At 39.9% G+C, this 18,221-nt stretch overlaps 2 protein-coding genes across 5 annotated transcripts in view; one reads left to right on the forward strand and one right to left on the reverse strand.

Annotated features, from left to right (window-relative positions):
• rnf17 (ring finger protein 17) overlaps positions 1–10,827 on the forward strand; it is a 60,335-nt gene extending 49,508 nt beyond the window's left edge. For both annotated transcript variants that reach the window (XM_046054631.1, XM_046054632.1), the window contains exons 29-38: positions 1,340–1,459; positions 1,839–1,919; positions 2,095–2,217; positions 2,295–2,351; positions 3,983–4,093; positions 5,827–5,950; positions 6,467–6,602; positions 8,179–8,365; positions 9,114–9,225; positions 10,512–10,827. In XM_046054631.1, coding sequence (XP_045910587.1) covers positions 1,340–1,459; positions 1,839–1,919; positions 2,095–2,217; positions 2,295–2,351; positions 3,983–4,093; positions 5,827–5,950; positions 6,467–6,602; positions 8,179–8,365; positions 9,114–9,209 — 1,035 coding nt within the window. In that variant the 3' untranslated portion in view covers positions 9,210–9,225; positions 10,512–10,827. The remainder of the gene's footprint in view (positions 1–1,339; positions 1,460–1,838; positions 1,920–2,094; positions 2,218–2,294; positions 2,352–3,982; positions 4,094–5,826; positions 5,951–6,466; positions 6,603–8,178; positions 8,366–9,113; positions 9,226–10,511) is intronic.
• Positions 10,828–10,974: 147 nt separating this feature from the next.
• cenpj (centromere protein J) overlaps positions 10,975–18,221 on the reverse strand; it is a 16,350-nt gene continuing 9,103 nt past the window's right edge. Inside the window, exons 11-20 of one of the 3 annotated variants that reach the window (XM_046054640.1) lie at positions 18,090–18,221; positions 17,227–17,358; positions 16,829–16,966; positions 16,379–16,478; positions 15,453–15,613; positions 15,036–15,122; positions 13,894–14,034; positions 13,006–13,090; positions 12,427–12,547; positions 10,975–11,759 (exon numbers count right to left, since the gene is read on the reverse strand). The exon at positions 18,090–18,221 is cut by the window's right edge and continues 1 nt beyond it. In XM_046054640.1, coding sequence (XP_045910596.1) covers positions 11,567–11,759; positions 12,427–12,547; positions 13,006–13,090; positions 13,894–14,034; positions 15,036–15,122; positions 15,453–15,613; positions 16,379–16,478; positions 16,829–16,966; positions 17,227–17,358; positions 18,090–18,221 — 1,290 coding nt within the window. In that variant the 3' untranslated portion in view covers positions 10,975–11,566. The remainder of the gene's footprint in view (positions 11,760–12,426; positions 12,548–13,005; positions 13,091–13,893; positions 14,035–15,035; positions 15,123–15,452; positions 15,614–16,378; positions 16,479–16,828; positions 16,967–17,226; positions 17,359–18,089) is intronic. The other 2 variants (XM_046054641.1, XM_046054639.1) reach the window with 2 other exon arrangements.

The raw sequence follows: 18,221 nt of genomic DNA on the forward strand, positions 1-18,221 counted from the left end.
TGAAGGCTTGCCACCTTCAACTAAACCTCTCTAAGACTGAACTCTTGGTCATTCCAGCCAAGCAATCTATCCACCATAACATCAAACTACAAATTGACCGCAACCATCACTCCAACCAAGGTGGTGAGAAACTTGGGTGTCATGATTGATGACCAGCTGTCCTTTTCAGACCATGTTGCTACTGTCTCTCCATCATGCCGCTTTTCTCTATACAACATAAGGAAAATCAGGCCCTACCTCACTCAGTACGCCACCCAGCTTCTGGTACAGGCCATGGTTATCTCTCGCATCGACAATTGCAATGCCCTCCTAGCAGGTCTCCCAGCTTGTGCGGTGAAACCCTTATAAATGGTTCAGAACGCAGCAGCGCGTCTGGTTTTTGATCAGCCTAAAAGGACTCATGTCATTCCATTACTCAGTGACCTCCACTGGCTCCCCGTGGCCTCCAGAATCAAATTCAAGTCACTAATGCTTGCATACAGAGTGACTACTGGGTCTGCACCCATCTACCTAAACTCCATAATACAAACTTACGTTCCTTCTCGGCCGCTACGCTCCTCCAACGAACGCCGCCTGGCTCTGCCATCCCTTCACACAAAGCAATCCCAGTCCCGGCTATTCTCATCTGTGACACCACGATGGTGGAACGAGCTACCACACGCCATCAGAGCAGGGGCGTCCCTCTCTAACTTCAAGAAGCTCTTGAAAACTCATCTCTTCCGAGAACACTTCCTCTTATAACACCTCTAACTCCTAACCTCTAACATGCACTTCCTGTGCTCTTCTTCTTCTATCCCCTACAATGATCTTGTATTGATTGCCCTTTTTGTCTTGATTGCACTTTTTGTTAACTCTTACTTCCTTCCCTAGGTATCGTCCCCATTGATGTGATATGTACTGTGAGCTCTTACTAGTATTTATTGCTGCTCTTACTAGTATGTATTGCTGCTCTTACTAGTATGTATTGTCAGTTGTAGATCTGTAGTTGATGCTCTGTTGATGCTTGTATGTTGTTCCTCAAATGTAAGTCGCTTTGGATAAAAGCGTCTGCCAAATGAGTAAATATAAATGTAAGACAAAAATAATAAAACACAGAAGTACACAGACCAGAAATAACACTAAACCTGAACTAAAGCACAGAACTAAGAACTAAGGCTACAAGGAAAAACACAAAACCATAAACCAAAATCAGACCTAAACAGGAAAACAATGGTACCAAACCAAATTCTTAACAACTACATATGAATGAATCAAATTAAACGCTTTCCTTGCTAGTACAGTGATATATCACTAATGTCTTTTTTGGTAATGTTCGTGTGTGTGTTTTGTGTGTTACTAGGTACAATATGTGGATTACGGCTTGGTGGAAAACATCCCAGTGGTCCATGTGTACCCCATGCTATTGTGTGATGATGTTCCTCAGCTGTGTATGCCCTGCCAGCTGCACGGTATCATCCCTGTAAGTGTGTGTGTCAGTATGAGATATATAAAAATCTACTCAAAGGTCCACTTACTAGCATTTGATAGCTGTCTTCTTCAGTGAATGGAGCTGAAGCTCTAAAAATGTATGATATTCTTTAAATATACATCTTAGATAGAAATAATTATGTATGTTTTATTGCACAATGTATTGTAATTAATTTATATTTTTAACCTCTAATTATATTATAATAATAATATAATATTATAATTAAATGATCAAAATCAGTCACTAAAAATGTCTAGTATTATTCCAGACTCTACACTCTGTCATACTTAACTGCCATGGATGTCATAGTTAACCCTTTTCACATGTTTCTCTTCACCTTCTCTCAATTTATTTTTCTGTTTGTCTTTAGGTTGGTGGAAAGTGGCAGCGAGATGCGGTGGCCTTGCTGAGGGAGATGTTGGTGAACCGCTGTGTGGACATGCAAGTCACGGTACACTCCTGAATGAATATACTGTACTAATGTAACTAATGTAAATCTGGGGATGTTGACTATAATCATGTTATCCATGGTCGATGCTACAGTACTGAATAGAAGCTTTAGTACTCTGCTACTCGACTGGTAAAGTTGTTGACCCCTAGTTTGTATTTATGTGTGTGTGTGGTAGGAGCTGCCGACTGACCCAAGGGGCCCCATCACAGTTGACCTCTTCCTGGACGGGCTGAGCCTCAGCAGGATCCTGTGTCACCACGAACATGCCTCCATGGACCGGACTGTCTTAGAACAGAAGGTCTGCGTTGGTTTCGGTTTTCCTATATGAAGCAGTGCTGCATTAATTCACTCAGGAATGTCTGTGTTTCTCTGCAGGGACACTCAGCGATGCCTCCTGCCCTCCGCCTGGATGAGTGGGACCTCGACACTGAGGTATTGCAGTTAGAATGAAGATTGGCCGACTATTACTTATACTTACTTATACTAATACAGGCAATAACAACTTTGAATGTTATGCTCTAGGTCCTTCTGACTTAATGGCCAAACATCACTTTTTGACAAAGATTGCAGTGTTTCCCCTAGGATGGAGTTGTAGCAGCGGAGGTGAAGCAAAATTTTTGTCTGAATATAAAACCCCAACACAACATGTCTCAGCAACATTGCTCTTGTGTCCATGAGTATGCGATGCACATTAGAATAGCTAAAAATGTCAGTGTTTTCCCAGTTTAATGTGAGCTTTAGATGAATGTTTTGGTGGTGGTTGGGGAAGTGGGGGGGTTTTGGGGTCCTCCCCCAAGAAAACTTTACGTTTTCCAATGAAAAATATGTAATTTCACATCACATTCGGCCATTATTTTCACCATATCTCTGAACAAAGAGTTGGAAAAGCTAGAGCAGATAATAAAGATCAGTCTACTGGGGAGGAACTACAACCTTTAGATTTTGGTAATTTGAGTAATTTGGTTGGTTATGATGCTCTCCACAGTGATTTAACATTGATGGCACAGCATGTTTTGGGTATCACCCCCTGAGCCTTAATGACAGGAAAACCCTGTTAATATGACCTCAGAATCATTATAGGTCTACATTTTACAGCTTCTGACATAATATAAAAAAGCATGAGAAACATCCTCCCTTCTGAGGTGCATTTTATTTGCACATTAAAATCAAAAAACAAACGTCTCCTCATCACCTTAAAAGGACTAGTTTGATTCACTAATTAGCTTTACTAACCTCAGGTCCTCTACAGTCACCACCGTACTTTCTTTTCCTAACAACCACATTTTCAGACTCATCTGAAAACGGGAAAATAATTTAATCAGTCTGTACAGGACAGAGCTGTAGGCTACGCCGGTTTACTCTCAGTTTGTACGTGATGTTCTCAACATTGGATAAGTAGGTAGTAAAAAATACAGCTACCGGTTACTTTCTATTGAGCTAATGGTAAGTTACATAGTAGCCAGAAGACAGCCTACTGTAGAAGCTTTCCTGCTCAGCTGCACAGTCTGAAGGGGAGGGGAGAGGTTAGCTAGCGCAAACAGGCTTCACTTTTCCAGCAGTTGGGGAAACAACAGACACAGTACATTTACTACCAGAATATTTTCCTCCGCTCGCATTCACCGTCACTTTCTGCTTGTATAGAACGATGAGAGGAAGCTAGCCAAGCATTGAGTGTTGCTGTGCTCGCACAGTGTGCAGTTGAAAACATTTGTAAGAGCATAGTTTAATGATCGTGGGAAATTTTAGTAGCGGCGGTCATGATTCAGCAGCGGCACGCCTCTCCTGAATGTATATAGGGGAAACACTGCATTGTTTTGGTTTCCTTTTTTATACAACATCAGACTGGTCGGTAAACGTAAGTCTAAAAGCAGTTTGGCCATTGGTTTTGCTAAAAGGACATTTAAAGAGGTTAAAAATTCAAATGTCAAAAATATTTGGATAACTTTGCTGCAGGTGAAAGTATTTTAAAGTCCCCAGGCTGAAACATTTCAGGTTATGAGTATTGACATACACATAAAACAGGGTGATGAAATGTAAGACTGATGCAGATGCTGTGTCTCCAGGGTCTGAGGGGCCCAGAGGAGCCGATGCTGGGGCCCTATATATTCCCAAACCTACCACAGGAGGGAGAGCACTTTAAAGTCAGAGTCAAGCACTTGTGGACCCCCAACGAGGTAACTACTAACCACACAGATTACTATCTATTAAAATAATTCTGAGTTTAATAAACAGGGTGCCAGTGGGGTCTTTAAAGTATTAAAGTCTTAAGTTTAATATTCTAAAATGAAGGCCTTAAAAGTATTCAATTTTGTTTACAAAGGTCTTAAATTTTTTCTTGTCCTTTCATAGGATTAAATAAATGCCATAAGGTCATAAATAAATATTTGTTGTGTGTGTGACTTTACAATTTACTCTGTTTGGTGTGACTGGACTGTGGAGTGTTTGCGGTGCACGAGCTCTGGCACAAATCAGTCAGTTGTTAGGAAACAAAACAAAACGTCTCTGACATGCTACTAACAGCTACAGTTTGCTCGTCGCCTCAGAATGGGCAAGTGTCTGAAGTTCAGAAGGCCAGAGATAGGGACAAGTTGGCGGACGAGGCTGAGGGCAGTGGCGCAACAAGCTGATCATGTGTGAGTCAGTAACACTGGCAAGTGCTAATGAAACAGCGGAACTGGAAGACCCGCTGCAGGTCCTTGGTCAGTGAACATTACAACAGCAACGGGGAGACAGTTGTGCATAAGACGTGGATAGTGTCTGTGTAGGGTAACGGCGTTATAGGGTAACGTTATGTGAATGGAAACATCCAACATGCTAACGCACATCAAACTTACATCACCCAGATGGGCCGATCACCGGGGAAAAAACAAAATGGAGCCCAACTACTTATCCCCGCTGCTTTCAAGCCAATGCTATCTAATAACGTTACTATATTTCAAGCAGCCTTTACGTGCAAAAACAGAAAAGGATGAATAATCACTGAAGCAATTGGCATTTACATTAGCATATCAGATTACCAGTGTTGGGCAAGCTACTTGGAAAATGTAGTGAGCTAAGCTAGCTACTCTACATTATATGAAGCTTCACTACACAGAAGCAACAACCCAGTGAAATGTAGCAAGCTAAGCTACAGCAACGTGGCAAAAGTAGCTTAGTTAAGCTAAGCTACTTTTAATTTTTTTATATATACACAGTAAAGGCCTAATTTATATTAAACCAACTTCATTCCACAGTAGCAATAGAAGAAAGACTAAAAACCTGCTCCAAACCGTGTGTGTGCGTGCGAGAGAGCTAAAACTCTCCTACTTAGTGCCATATCATTGCAGCTAAATGTATTTCCTCATGCAACAAATGGAGAACCATTGTTTGTAAAAAGTTACTTAATCATCACATTATTATCATTAATATTGTTTCTTATTTTAATAATTGTTCCTTTGAAAAATTCTACGGCTTGTCAAAAAGCAAGACATATTTTAATGTAACATAGGCCTACATTGTGTTTTTGTTGTTTTTATTCTTTATAATGTCATTTCATTGTTAATTAATTATATCTTTTTTATTGTTTATATGTGAATTTGTGCTCTGGCAACATTGCAACCTAGACAACCTAAATATTCATGGCAATAGGCCTGAGAGAGAGAAAGAGAGAGATTATTAAAAAGTACTCAGACATTAAAAAGAAGATCCATATCCACAGTGCCATCTTGTTTTGTAGTTTCTTTTGAGCCTCCTGGGATCATTTTGGACAGTAGAATGGAGTAAAGAGTGAATTTCACCAAATTTAGTCAAAATCTGATCATGTGAAAACAAACTGCACAGTGCCCTTTCTTTATTCATTACTGTTGATGTTTAACTCTGAACACATCAGAGGTAAGAGATCAGTGTTTGTCTGCTGTCTGCCCTGCAGCTGTTCCTGTGGCCATTGGAGGTAATAGCTGATGTGAAGGTGGATGGAGAGACCCTGGATGAGGCTCTGACCAGAATCAATGCAAACATCAGCAGTCTGCCACAACTCACCAGCTTCTCTCAGGGTAACATTTCAGTCTTTTCTGGTGTTTCCATTCACAAATGGGGCTTTTGTAACAATGTGTGTGGCAATGCTGGATCTGTGATTGAAACATTGCCTAGTATTAGATAACTTTGTAGATTACAGTCAGTGTCCATTCCAGTGGCCCTGCACCTTTATGTGATGTGCATTAAATTCTCTGTGGTTAATGTAACGTCAGGTCACGGACTAGTGTGTGTGTGTGTGTGTGTGTGTGTGTGCGTGCGTGTGCGTGCGTGCGTGCAGCACAAACAATATATAACCATGAAGAGCATTTCTTCAGTTCTAGTACATGAGGAGTTTTTTTTCTGCGTAGACTCCCTATATTTACATATTAAAATATCTGTTGTGGAAAAAACATCCCCTTTCCTCAGGATTACTCTTCGCAGGTGCATGAATAAATGTCAAACCTGAGCAGCTACTGTGCTGCTGTGTCACAGACAGTTCTGTACAAGGTTCAGTAAGTTGGACATTGAGCTGACATTGGACATGTGGTTTCCAGATTATCCATGTCTGGCAGAATACAGTGATGGAAAGTACTACCGGGCCCAGCTTATGAAGTTCAGCAGCGTGGAGCCAGTCATGATCATGGTCAAACACGTCGACTTTGGCTCTGATGACACTCTGCCCACCAGCAAGTATGAAGATTAATCTACACTTACAACCATGCTAGCTGCTCCATGAGTTTGTACTATGGACTAAGTCATTCTTAGGCTGATGGGAATGTCATTAGTTTTCCGGGGCTTTGGGTCATAAATCAAAATATTTAGATAAATTGAAATTTTGACCTGATTGTGGTAGGGCTGATGGCTAACGGTCTTCGACAGTCTACCATTGTAACATCATGATTTAAATGCCCCGTAGACATCGTCCAACCCCTAGGTTGTGGCTTTAGTGGAGTCGGGATCACCAAAGATTCATCCTTTGCAAACTACAAATGTTTGTACAAATTTCAACAAGCAGATGTAAAAGGGAAAACTTCCTCCATAAATTTACCCCAAGGGGCTTTACAATATATACAGCATACGACAGCCTCTGGTACAGGGGAGTCTGAGTCTAAAGAGAGGACAAGGAGCAGAAATTGGAGTGAGAGAGGCACACAAACAGAGGGTTAGAGAGATGCAGAGACTTTCAGAAGGTTGACTGTATTCTTATCAGCAGCGCTCGAAATGAATAATATCTATCTATACATAAAAATAGCACCTACAAAGAGTGAGCAAATGAAGTAATGTGAATTACTGGAACAAAGTTAGCTATTATTATTATGTAGAATAGAAATAGAGAACTTCAGTTTGGAACAAAGGGACACTTAAAAGCAGATTTCAAAACAGTTGCAGGACAAACATGGACTATAAGTACTAGGCTTAAAAGTTTATTTGAGACTTAGACCAGTCTGCCTGAAGGTTAACGGTAACAAGTACGTGGTAAAAAAAAAAACAAAGCAGCTAATTAAAGGTTTAGGTGAAAATTGTTTTAAATTTGTATTTAAAGGCCACCATTTAATGTCAACAGAGAGGTTATTCTGGAGGAAGGGGGCCACGATAACAAAAGAAAAGACAAAAGACAGAGCTGAGCAAACAACAGACATTGCCTTCCCTAGGGAAACAACCTAAACCGATTTTTCTTGCCAAAAAAAGAGATGAAACTGCTGATAATAAATAAATAGTTAAAAACTGTGTTGTTGATGCATGCTAATAGTTTAGATTTAACCTGATAAAGGCAATTCATAATACTATACCCACAGCAGGGCTGAACAATTAATCGAAATCTTCTTGAAATCACAATATGTCCTACTGCAATTTTGGAATTGCAATATTTGTTTGTTTCATTTTAAATGAAATATTGTTGTGCTTCAGAGATGATTTTTGCAAGGAGCTGTACTAATCAAAGATGATTAAATATGTCTTTCTGAGCATAATTATTTAAAAATGATCATTCTCTCCAATATTGAATATCATCAGTCAAATTAGATAATTATTCAAAATTATTCAGCCCTTATCCGTGGTATGATAGAAGCAAAAAGCGGAAACAAGTTGTGCACACAAGGCTGTCATATCACCTTTTAAATAGATTAGATTAGAACTGTGTTGTCATTGCACACAGTAAAAGTACTGAGACAACAAAATGCAGTTTACATGGTGTTGGAGTTTATATGGTGAACAGTTGCTTATTTATTAATTCAATTTCAATTTTGCATCTGTCACTTCCTCTCAGGCTGCGTCATATGCCGGCCGAGCTGCTGCGGTTTCCAGCTCGGGCGCTCAAGGTCAAAGTCGCCGGCTTTAAGGCTCCAAGTGCCAAAAGGAACGAAGACATGCTGCCCTACAGCCCCGGGTGGAGTGTCAAGGCTGCAATGCACATGATTGACCTGTTACACAGCAGCATCACAGCCACTGTTGTGGTAATTCAGAATTCATTCAGTGTTACTCACCAAAAGGCATTATGTGCATCTTTGAGGTCTAACAAACATGATAAAATGATTTCCTTGTAATAAATTAAACATTGGTAAAGCTTTCTTAAGTTTTTGAATTGTTAACATCCCTGTTTACTGGCTTTGCTGGTCCATGGGCGAGTTTCTTGCCGCAATATCGCCACCTGCAGATTACTGCAATAGTACGAAATGATTGGCTGTAATGCGGATAGGTCATAAAGAAACTGTACCATAGTGCTACCAGAGGTCAAGAACTCCACACGATACCTTTCATTAACTGTTGATATTAACATTTTGATAATAGCACTATCAGTACTATTGTTATTAGTATTAGCACTTTTATTATCAGGTGTGTGTATATACACTTTACGCACTGAGCTTGTAGTTCATTTGAAGGATCCACAGCTGTGACCAGTACTGTACTAATTGTTAAACTACACGAGGGGTGATGATTTCTAGTTTTACATATGGTGTGGCTTTTAATTATATTATTTAATGTCGGTGATGTCGGTAATGTCGGTCTGATTTAAGTGAAGTTTAATAAGACAACATGAAGAAACAACTTCAGTCAAAATTTTAAAATTTAAAGAGCTACAGCATATCTCTATTGCAAACACCCAGTTTACATCCAACCTTTGGCCTCACAGACAAGAAGTCACGAGACATGTCTTCAAGTATCTTAACTGCCCTCCCTCCTGCGCCCTTCTTGTCTGTTCAGGCCCGGGAACCGGAGCTCAAGGTGCTGCTGTTCAATGAGGACGGAGAGTTGGTCCATCTGCCTCTGGTGAGCAGCGGACTGGCTGAGCTTGAGTGACTCCTCAACCCACAGGGTACAGTTCATTTTTCACCTTTATTTTATATATCAAGGTGCTTTTTGAAATGTGGGTAACTCTGATGTTGTTTTACTGATTTGTTTTATAAAGCTCAGATTTAAACATCACATTATGTCCCCAAATTTATCACTTTGAAACACAATCACTGCTAATTAGGGCTGCAACTAATGATTATCTTCGTAGTCGACTAATCTGTTAATTATTTATTCAATTAATCGACTAATCACGATTCATTTGTCACCCCCTAACCATAACCCTAATTAAACCATTTAACTAATTAAATATCTTTCAAGTGAAATACTGGTCTCCAACACACCGCTTAACTAGGTAATGTTACCATTACGAGGTTTACTATTCAGAATGAACACTAGTATTAACGCCGGGGGAAGACAAGACAGCGTAGGATACTCCTATAAATCACTGATTTACTAATGCACTGGAAGTGTTTGCTAACACAACTAAAAGAGAGTTCTCTTAGCAGTACCGGAGGCTGCATTTTCAGGACCACAATCACATTTGTAGGACCCTTGTTTTCTTTGATACTGCTAGCTGGCTGGCTAGTAGTAGCTATGTTACTCTTGACAGCCCCCCAAAAACAATTACCCTTAGCACAACCATCACTGAGTGTGTGCCTAAACCTATTGATTATATGCATGGCGACCAGTTAACCCTACAGCTCCGCCTCACCCCCGACATGCTAGCAGACAGGGTTAACCTCCTTTGTGATGCTGTGCATTGCCACCAATCCACTAGATGGCGCTGTCACACAAGAACAATGGTGCTAGACATGCGGTGCTGAAAATATACATACTACTCGCACGAAAGCTTCTTCTTCGTGAGTAGTCTTACAGTCAAGCAGTCATAGCAGACAGTGGAGGCAATACTGGTCCTAGCATTCCATGTAGAGCGTTGCAGTTAGAAATGAACACGCAGAAATGTTCTTAATAAGAAGATTGCTCTCTCTCCCTTAAACAGCATCTCTGTAACGACACGTCGACAATGAAACTATGTTGTTGCAGCCCTACTGATCAGATGTACTGCATGCAAAGTGACCAGATTACATCAAGACAATAGTTGCTAAAAATAATGTTTAGACAGTACTTTTTCTCACTACTTTGACATTTTATACTCAAAATTAACATAAAATAAGCAAGGATTAATTAAATTGCGGCCCTAGAGCTAAACCGGGCTAGATACAAAATGTTGCCATTAAACAAGTGTAACCAGCTGTTTGACATTATTTAAGCTGTTGTTAATAAATCCCCCACCTCCTCTTTCCCCAGGTTTCCCCACGGATATCCTGTTGTGTTAACATCTAAATTTTATTCTGTTTGGGCTATTTGACTGCTGTTCTTAGTTTTTACATGTTAAGAAGACATTCTTTATTATTCCCACTAGGGGAAAGTACGTATTTTATTTTTTGCAGAAAATGTGCAGTTGTGTACATTCAAGGTAACCCAAAAGAGAAGTGATTTACTTTAAGTTTGGCTGTTGTGTTTGAGGGAGCTGCATTGATATAGCACTTTATTTTCTAGCCATTCGACTCATGGGAGACAATCTTGTCTGTGTGACAAATTAAAATCTTCCAAAGCTGTCAAACCATTCTGTGGTGTTTTCTTTGAGTAAATCGTTAAAGCTCTTCTCAACAAGATGCACAGACTTTACACCTCAACAGCAATCATCAGAACAAGAGTCACAATTCTAAAGAAAAAAGATAAAATTTATTTTACAAAAAATACAGTGAGCTAAGAAAATAAATATGTATTTAACATTTTTACAAATTAAAATAGTTGTAAAAACCTCTCTCACACACACGTAGTTCTACTTGAATGTACTAAACAGGCGATGTTTTGTTTCTGTGCAGCATTTCATTATTCCTAGGCTTTTACTGAAAATGTAAACAATATGAATTCAAATATTCAGATTTATAAGGGAATCTGGTAGATCAGTTGCCAGAAATATCCTGACACAAAGAAAAGATTGGTCTAGCAAGACTAAAGGATTAATTTCAGATGCCTGTTTTAGACACAAAACATGTTGCATCACTGAAACACTGAAGCTGCCCTGTGGAGTATTCTTCCAAATAACACAAGTTCCTAGTTAAAAAAAAAATTGTGTGTATCCAATGACTTGAGGTTTAACATGTTGAATGCATAAATAAATAAAAAATATTTAAAAGGCTTATGACTTCCTCAAGCTCATCTACTGTGGAGTATCAACTGTAGCTTTGCCTTGGATGTTTGAAGCACATTAGAGTCAAATGAGTTTCTGCTTTGTCAGAGACTTTTTGCGACTGGTCTATAGGAATCAGTTGTATGAATGTAGACTTGAGACGTTTCTACGCCCTGTTGTCCAGGATGACGTTGCCATCTTTGTCTTTGATCCTGAGCCGTCCATTGGGGTAGCGCGTTTCCTGCCTGCCGTCTGTGTACACCGTCTTCACAGTGCCGTCTGGGTACTCCCTCTTCTTGTAGTCTGCTGCGTGGATCTCCTTCTGGCCTGTGTTGAAGTGGATCTCTTTGGTCCCGTCCCTGAAAGAGGCAGCACGCATTCACACCAAGTTAGTGTTCAATTTAGGTGGAAATGGGTGAGACTCAACTAAAGTGGAAACAAACTCCTCAATCAGCCAGAAACTACTACTAGAATGTTAGAAGAAATATTCCTTATAGTCCTTTTATAGAGCTGCAACGATTAGTCAATTGACAGATAAATAATTGGTAATTAATAATCGTTTTAGCCGTTTTTGTTACGCAAAAATACCAAATATTTGGTTTTTGGCTGGTCAGACGAAATATGGCTGTGGGGAATTGTAACAGGTATTTTTCTGACATTTTAGAGAAATTATTAAAAAATAAACAGAATAATTGATAATGAATAATTGATAGTTGAAGACCTAATACTTAAGGTAGGTTAGGTAAAAATATCAATTACACAAGTAAAATGCTTCATTTAAAATCCAACTCGAGTAAAAGTACTTGTTCTGCAGAACACTAGCTGACTTGACATCCTCAGATTCTTAATACTTGTGTATTATTATGTAATGCAAAGCTTGTTTAAGTAGCATGAAGTACCTCAAGTGCCAAAACCGGACAACAGTGAGCATTTGTAAAGAGAAACTGATGTACAGTTTTCACCACAGACGTCTGGTTGAATTAGAACACACAGCAGCAGTACAACAAGCCAGAGCTGTGGTCTTACGGGTTGACTTGTATGATGGTCCCATCTGTTAGCACGCTCTCCTCCCTGCCGTTGGGGAACAGGTTCTTGACCGTCTGGTCTGGAAAGGTGATTTCCTTACGTCCATCTGGGAAATGCTTTTCTGGAAATAGAACAATGTACAGTACAGTTTGTCCCCCATTTACCTGTCAACTGGATTCAAATAAAACCACCAAAATAACTACACTGTCAAAATACAGCGGTCGAAAGTAATTAAGTACTTCAGTACAAGTAGTGTTATGTAAGTAAAACTGAATACATGACTTGCACTTGTAACTACACCTCAAAAACTCCCCCAACAGAAATAAAAAAATTTTATAGATGTGAAAATAAGTGATGGGAATCTCAACTAACTGCTCACTATGGAGTAAACTTTGAATATGTGAATATAAGGAGTAGTGAGATTTCAGACACAGCCCTATTTATCTTCTAACACGACGGCACAACCAAATATACCAAAGGTTATTTATAAAATGGACTCTTCATAAAATCAGACAAAATGGGGATATTGACCCCTCACAGCCAAAACCAGCGTCGTACCGCCTGATCTTTTGCGCTCACCAGTCTGGTTATTCGGAAAGTGCAGGACCTCCACGCCATCTGGGTAGGTGATGTGTGTCGTCTGGGCTTCAGCGTAGTAGTAGATCTGAGCACAAGCAGCAGAGCCATGACAAGAGAGATAACCAGTAAATTAATTCAGATAGGTAACATGGCAAAGGTGCTTCTTATATTTAGTTTGTTCTCTGAGCAAAGACAAATCTGTTCTCTTCACATCACTCTTTGATCGTAGGGGATAAAAACATCACTTCTATGATCACATCTATTTTTCCTGCAGTGTTCAAGCTTAAAGTAAGTTGAACTGACTGTCCTGTCCGCATTAAAGTCACAGCCAAGAGTTTTTATTTGTGGCTTCAGAGTGCTTGCAACTTTCCTTCCTTAAGCAGAGACAACAAGTTGAAATCTGTGCTGTCCATTTAAGACCATTTACTCTCCTTTCCAAAACTGCTGTCCTTCATAAGTACAACAGTTTATTTCTAACGAGGTGCCATCAATCATTTAACAAAAACAGATTTACCATGTTTTGGTAAAAAAAAACAAACAACAAAACTTTTAATTAAACTGGTATGAAAAATGAAAACTGATTTGCTCAATTTAGGTATGTACACAAGAAGCATATTTGTGTTGCAGCTGGTTTGTGTTCAAATCTCAACCAAGAATATCTAATGGGGCAAAGTTAGTCCAACACCCCCTTCCCTCCTCCTACAGTTGCCCTTGAGCAAAGCGCATATGTCCAGCAGCTCCCACAGCATGGTTTGTATTCAGCAGATCAGAATGATTCTTTTTACTATAATAAAACATCATTCTAATTCCTATGAAGGTTGCATCAGGTTATCGTAAGTAAAAGCGTCCGCCACATAAATGTTGTGTAACGTAAGATAAAGGTCTCACCACTCTCTGGTCGGCTGTGATCTGTTTGGTGTCTCCGTTGAAAAAGGTGACTTTGACCGTCAGTCCGTCTGCTGAAACCTCCTTCCTGGTCCCGTTGGGGAAGGCAATAAGGCGATCGCCACCGGCCAGAACCTTCTCTATCTGGAAAGATCACAACCAGCTCTGAGGATACTTAACATCAGTAACAGCAAACACGCTCACTGCACAACAACTTCTTCAAGTGACATTTTGTCGAAGTCTTTGGCACAACTGTTGTTGTTACCTCTAGCTGTTTAGGTTTATGTTGTGGATGGGAAACTACAAAGTACAAATCATTTTTACATCAGTGTATTATTGAACTTACAAAATTTGGTAAATATCTATCCCTGGAATCCTAAGCCCTAAGAATCTAGTAAGTTTTTCAGTTATTAGCTGCAGCAGGTAGATACAATTCTGACACGTGAAATCGTCACTTTGACAGTTTTTAGCTTTTTTACTTCATACACGCAACAGTATCTGTCCTGTATGTTGAGTCTTTGCAGTGTGCAACAAAACAATGACTCTTTATTATCATTAAGTACTTTGGTTTTACTTGTTAGTGGTAATTTTCCATCTAGACTTAAGAGTATAAGGGTCACTCAAATTCCATGAAAAGACCAAAACAGACAACTGATTGATCTGATTCAAGAGTTCCTTCATTACACTGTAGTTTATTTTGAATCAGTCCCACATTCAACGTCCGTGTAAATACTCACACCAAATTCCTTAAATCAAAGTCCTTAATAAATACACAGTTTATACCTGTTAGAGTAACGCTATACATTTGAGAGCCATATTTAAGACTTATATCTTCAGTAGGAACACGTGGCCTTTGTGCTAGGAGCAACTGACAGGCTGGGGAAGTCGGCCAATATTGAGAGACGGACAAACACATTGTTGTTTTTGATCTTTTCATGGGATTTATTGACAAAAACTATAAAAATATCGGGAGCCTTATCCTTTTAACATCCAAATTATGGTCAAATGATTAAAGAATTCATTTCCTGCTTTGCAGTTTTCCTTATCAGTCTCAGAATGCTGAAAGCATCTACTGCCTGGTTGCTCCCATCAAGACAAGTTTTCTGGATTTCATATTCTGATGAAACATCTTTCCACTGTCTCACCTTCCCATCAGGGTGTGTGATAACCTGAGCTGATTCTGGCTCTTCTGCCTCACTGCAATCTGGTTCTATGGGCGGAGAATCTCCTTTCTACAATGAGAAGAAGAACAAATTATTAAACATGTGACTGAGCCCTGATGGACAGCAGCATGTTCAGATTGGCCCCGACAGCCCACAACCCTGAACAGGATAAGAAGGTTGAAAAAAAACAAAACAATGGATGAATAGATGAATTTGTGATTAAATGAACTGACCACACTGAACAGTCTCTAAACAGGGTCAGGGGCCGTAAATTTGCTGTAGCTGGATGCCCAATACATTTGTTGTTTACCAGTTACTGTGCTGCAGCATTTTGAAGAACCTGCAGTGTCTGATTTGTTATACCAGACACAAGAGAACTACACTACTGGCGATGCTTACCAGAGAGCAGTTGTGCCAGTGTTCTTGGTTTGGTGGTTTGTCCTGGCTCTTGCTGGCGGGTGCTGACCTCTCCTCTGTCCTCCTGCCAGGCGATGAAGAAGAGGAGGATGTGGACGAGCGTCCCGGCCCGGGTGGCTTCCTCAAGCTGCTCTTTATCCCTGCTGACAAAGAAAATACGAAAACATTGGTTCAGTCGAGGATGGGTTAAATTTACTGGATGGCGGATTACAACCAATTAATTTTGCAGCCTGCAGGGTTCAGGCTGTTTGAGAGTCAGTATATCTGATTAAAAATCCACTCTGCAAAGACAGAAATACAGAAAACCTTTCCACAAACATAAAACCTCTTTCTGACTGGCTCGTCAGATGAATTTAAATTTACTAATGTTTTGGTTTTTTTGGCCACTTGGGGACAGTGGAAACACGCAATGAACACAATACTGACTTGTTACATCACCATTTAAGTTGATATATTTATGTTTCTATCAAATACAGAACATTATTATTCATTTTGAAGTTGTGTTTGTGTCCACCTGGCAAATCTCTCTCCCTTTACTTCTTTTCTCATCTCAAACCAACTCTTCAGGAAAATATATAGCTCTTTAGCTGTGAAATGCTCTGCTTATCAGAGGTTTTTCGTTGCGAACAAAGTGGTGAGAGTGAACCAAAACAGTACATTTATGGGCTGGAAAACCAAAACAAAGAGCTGAAAGTTACTATAAAGCTCCATCAGGCTGAGGGGAACCTGGGTGATAATTTTCTGTTGGTTCATCACTAAACACAACACCTTTTACGTTTTCATGTGATCCTTTGTTAGTGTAAAAATATTGATTATAGCTACTTTAAAGTCTGCAAACGCCTCCAAAACCCATATGCTAGTAAATCTATGATCTTTTTCTCCCTGTGAACAGAAACTCTTCACCGTACCTGTAGCCCCCTGACTGACCTCCCTGGAGCTCCATTTGCTGGCAGCAGTGCTGCTCAGTGGAGGGCTGATGCTGCTGCCTGCTCTGGAGTCTAGAGGACTCTGAAAACAAAGAGACACCATTAGCAATTTCTATGTTATGTCAAGATGAGGAAACAATCTGAAGAGATAATTAGAGATCCTACACGGTTGGAAATTGAAATGAATTTGGTTGATTAAACATTTGGGTACTGTCAATGACCCCTGATGCTAACTGTCACTTTGTCTGACGATAACAAAAATCCATATTATGGACTCATCATTTCTCCAGCATAGTCCTGGTCACACATTTAAAATATTTTATTTAACTGCAGTCTAATCAAGAAATAACAGGTCTAAATCATATTGTTTTGTGACCATACAATGCAGAGAACGTGAATATAACTAATAGGAAAAAGTATAAACATCCTTACAGCAAATTTCACTCCTTTGGTCACAGGTGGCACACTGTTTTCAAATATTCTGGGAACATCTTTCGTCTCTTTGTCCTTCTCTGCATTGACAGGGTTTTTCTTCCAGGCACTGAGACGGAGCTTTTCCAACATATGGATCTTAAATTAAAAGACAAAGTATACTTAAAAAAGAGGGAAAAAAACAATATTGCTACAACTACAACTAAACCATGAAATGGGAGAAGTATATATATCTATACATTATATGGGTGTTTTTCTCTATGATCTATTACCTGGTATTAAATTAAAGCTAACTACTTGGGGGGGGGGGGGGGATCCCAAAGCGTTCCGCGTGCATTCGCACCTGGCACTGACGTGTGTGTGCACATGGAGTAAAGGGTCAGAGTTAAGGTGGATACCTCGTCCCGGAGAGAACTGTTCTCCTCATTGAGGGAGTCAATCTGTTGCCGCAGCCGGCTGTGTGTGGAGGCCCAGCGACTTTCCCTCCCCCTCAGCTCCTCCTGCAGGGAGCTTAGCTGCTGCTTCAACGCCTGGCAGAGAGAACAAGGACAGATTAAAGGGCAGTTTATCCCATTTCAAGATTTCACACCATATCTTCTTGTTGTGCTGCCAAACAGGTCAGTTACGGTTTGTGACCATTGTTTTTAATTGGTTTGATTTTGATGTACAATGTTTTTTTAACTTCAGCTACTTGTGAATGTGCAACACACTTTTCAAACTGTCAGACTCTCTGATGTGACTCCAGTGTAAAATGTGTCTGAGTTGGAAATCTCATTGTTAGCCCCAAATGATTTTGGTGTTAAGACAACACTAACATATCATCTTTTAAGTTTATATGGCAAAACTATTGCTTACTTACACATCGAGCAGATTTGCTGCAACATTAGCATTTATTCAAGTCACGGTTTTAAGGATGTGCTGCAGGACTCAAATCAATTTCACTATTAATCAGAGGAGTGGGACAGGATGGGAATAATAAAGTTTTTATATATAAATATGCAGTTATGATATGAATAAATGCTATTTTCAGACTTTTCTTCTCTGGAACAGGATGGGATAGGGGTCATTCTTTTGGGATTAGGACAGGAATTTATTTTTTTTACTCTATCATGGGATTCGGACGGGACAGGAGTATTTTTGTGGGAGTGGGATGGGACAGGAGTGGAAATTCACTCATGTGTCACACTAATGTAAAGTACACATAAGTCAAACTATTAACATGTTAATTGCTGATCTGATGCGAGTTTTGTCCGTGAGTCACCTGGATTTCCTCTCGTTCCTTCTTGTCAGGTATGGCTCTGGCAGCCGCTACATGCTTCTCAAACAGTTTGCGCTCCTTCTGCAACTTCCTGTTCTCCTCTTTCTTGTGCTCCTCAAACTTGGCCAGCTCCTC

This window comes from Micropterus dolomieu, linkage group LG07, assembly GCF_021292245.1.
Source record: "Micropterus dolomieu isolate WLL.071019.BEF.003 ecotype Adirondacks linkage group LG07, ASM2129224v1, whole genome shotgun sequence".
Lineage (NCBI taxonomy): Eukaryota > Metazoa > Chordata > Actinopteri > Centrarchiformes > Centrarchidae > Micropterus > Micropterus dolomieu.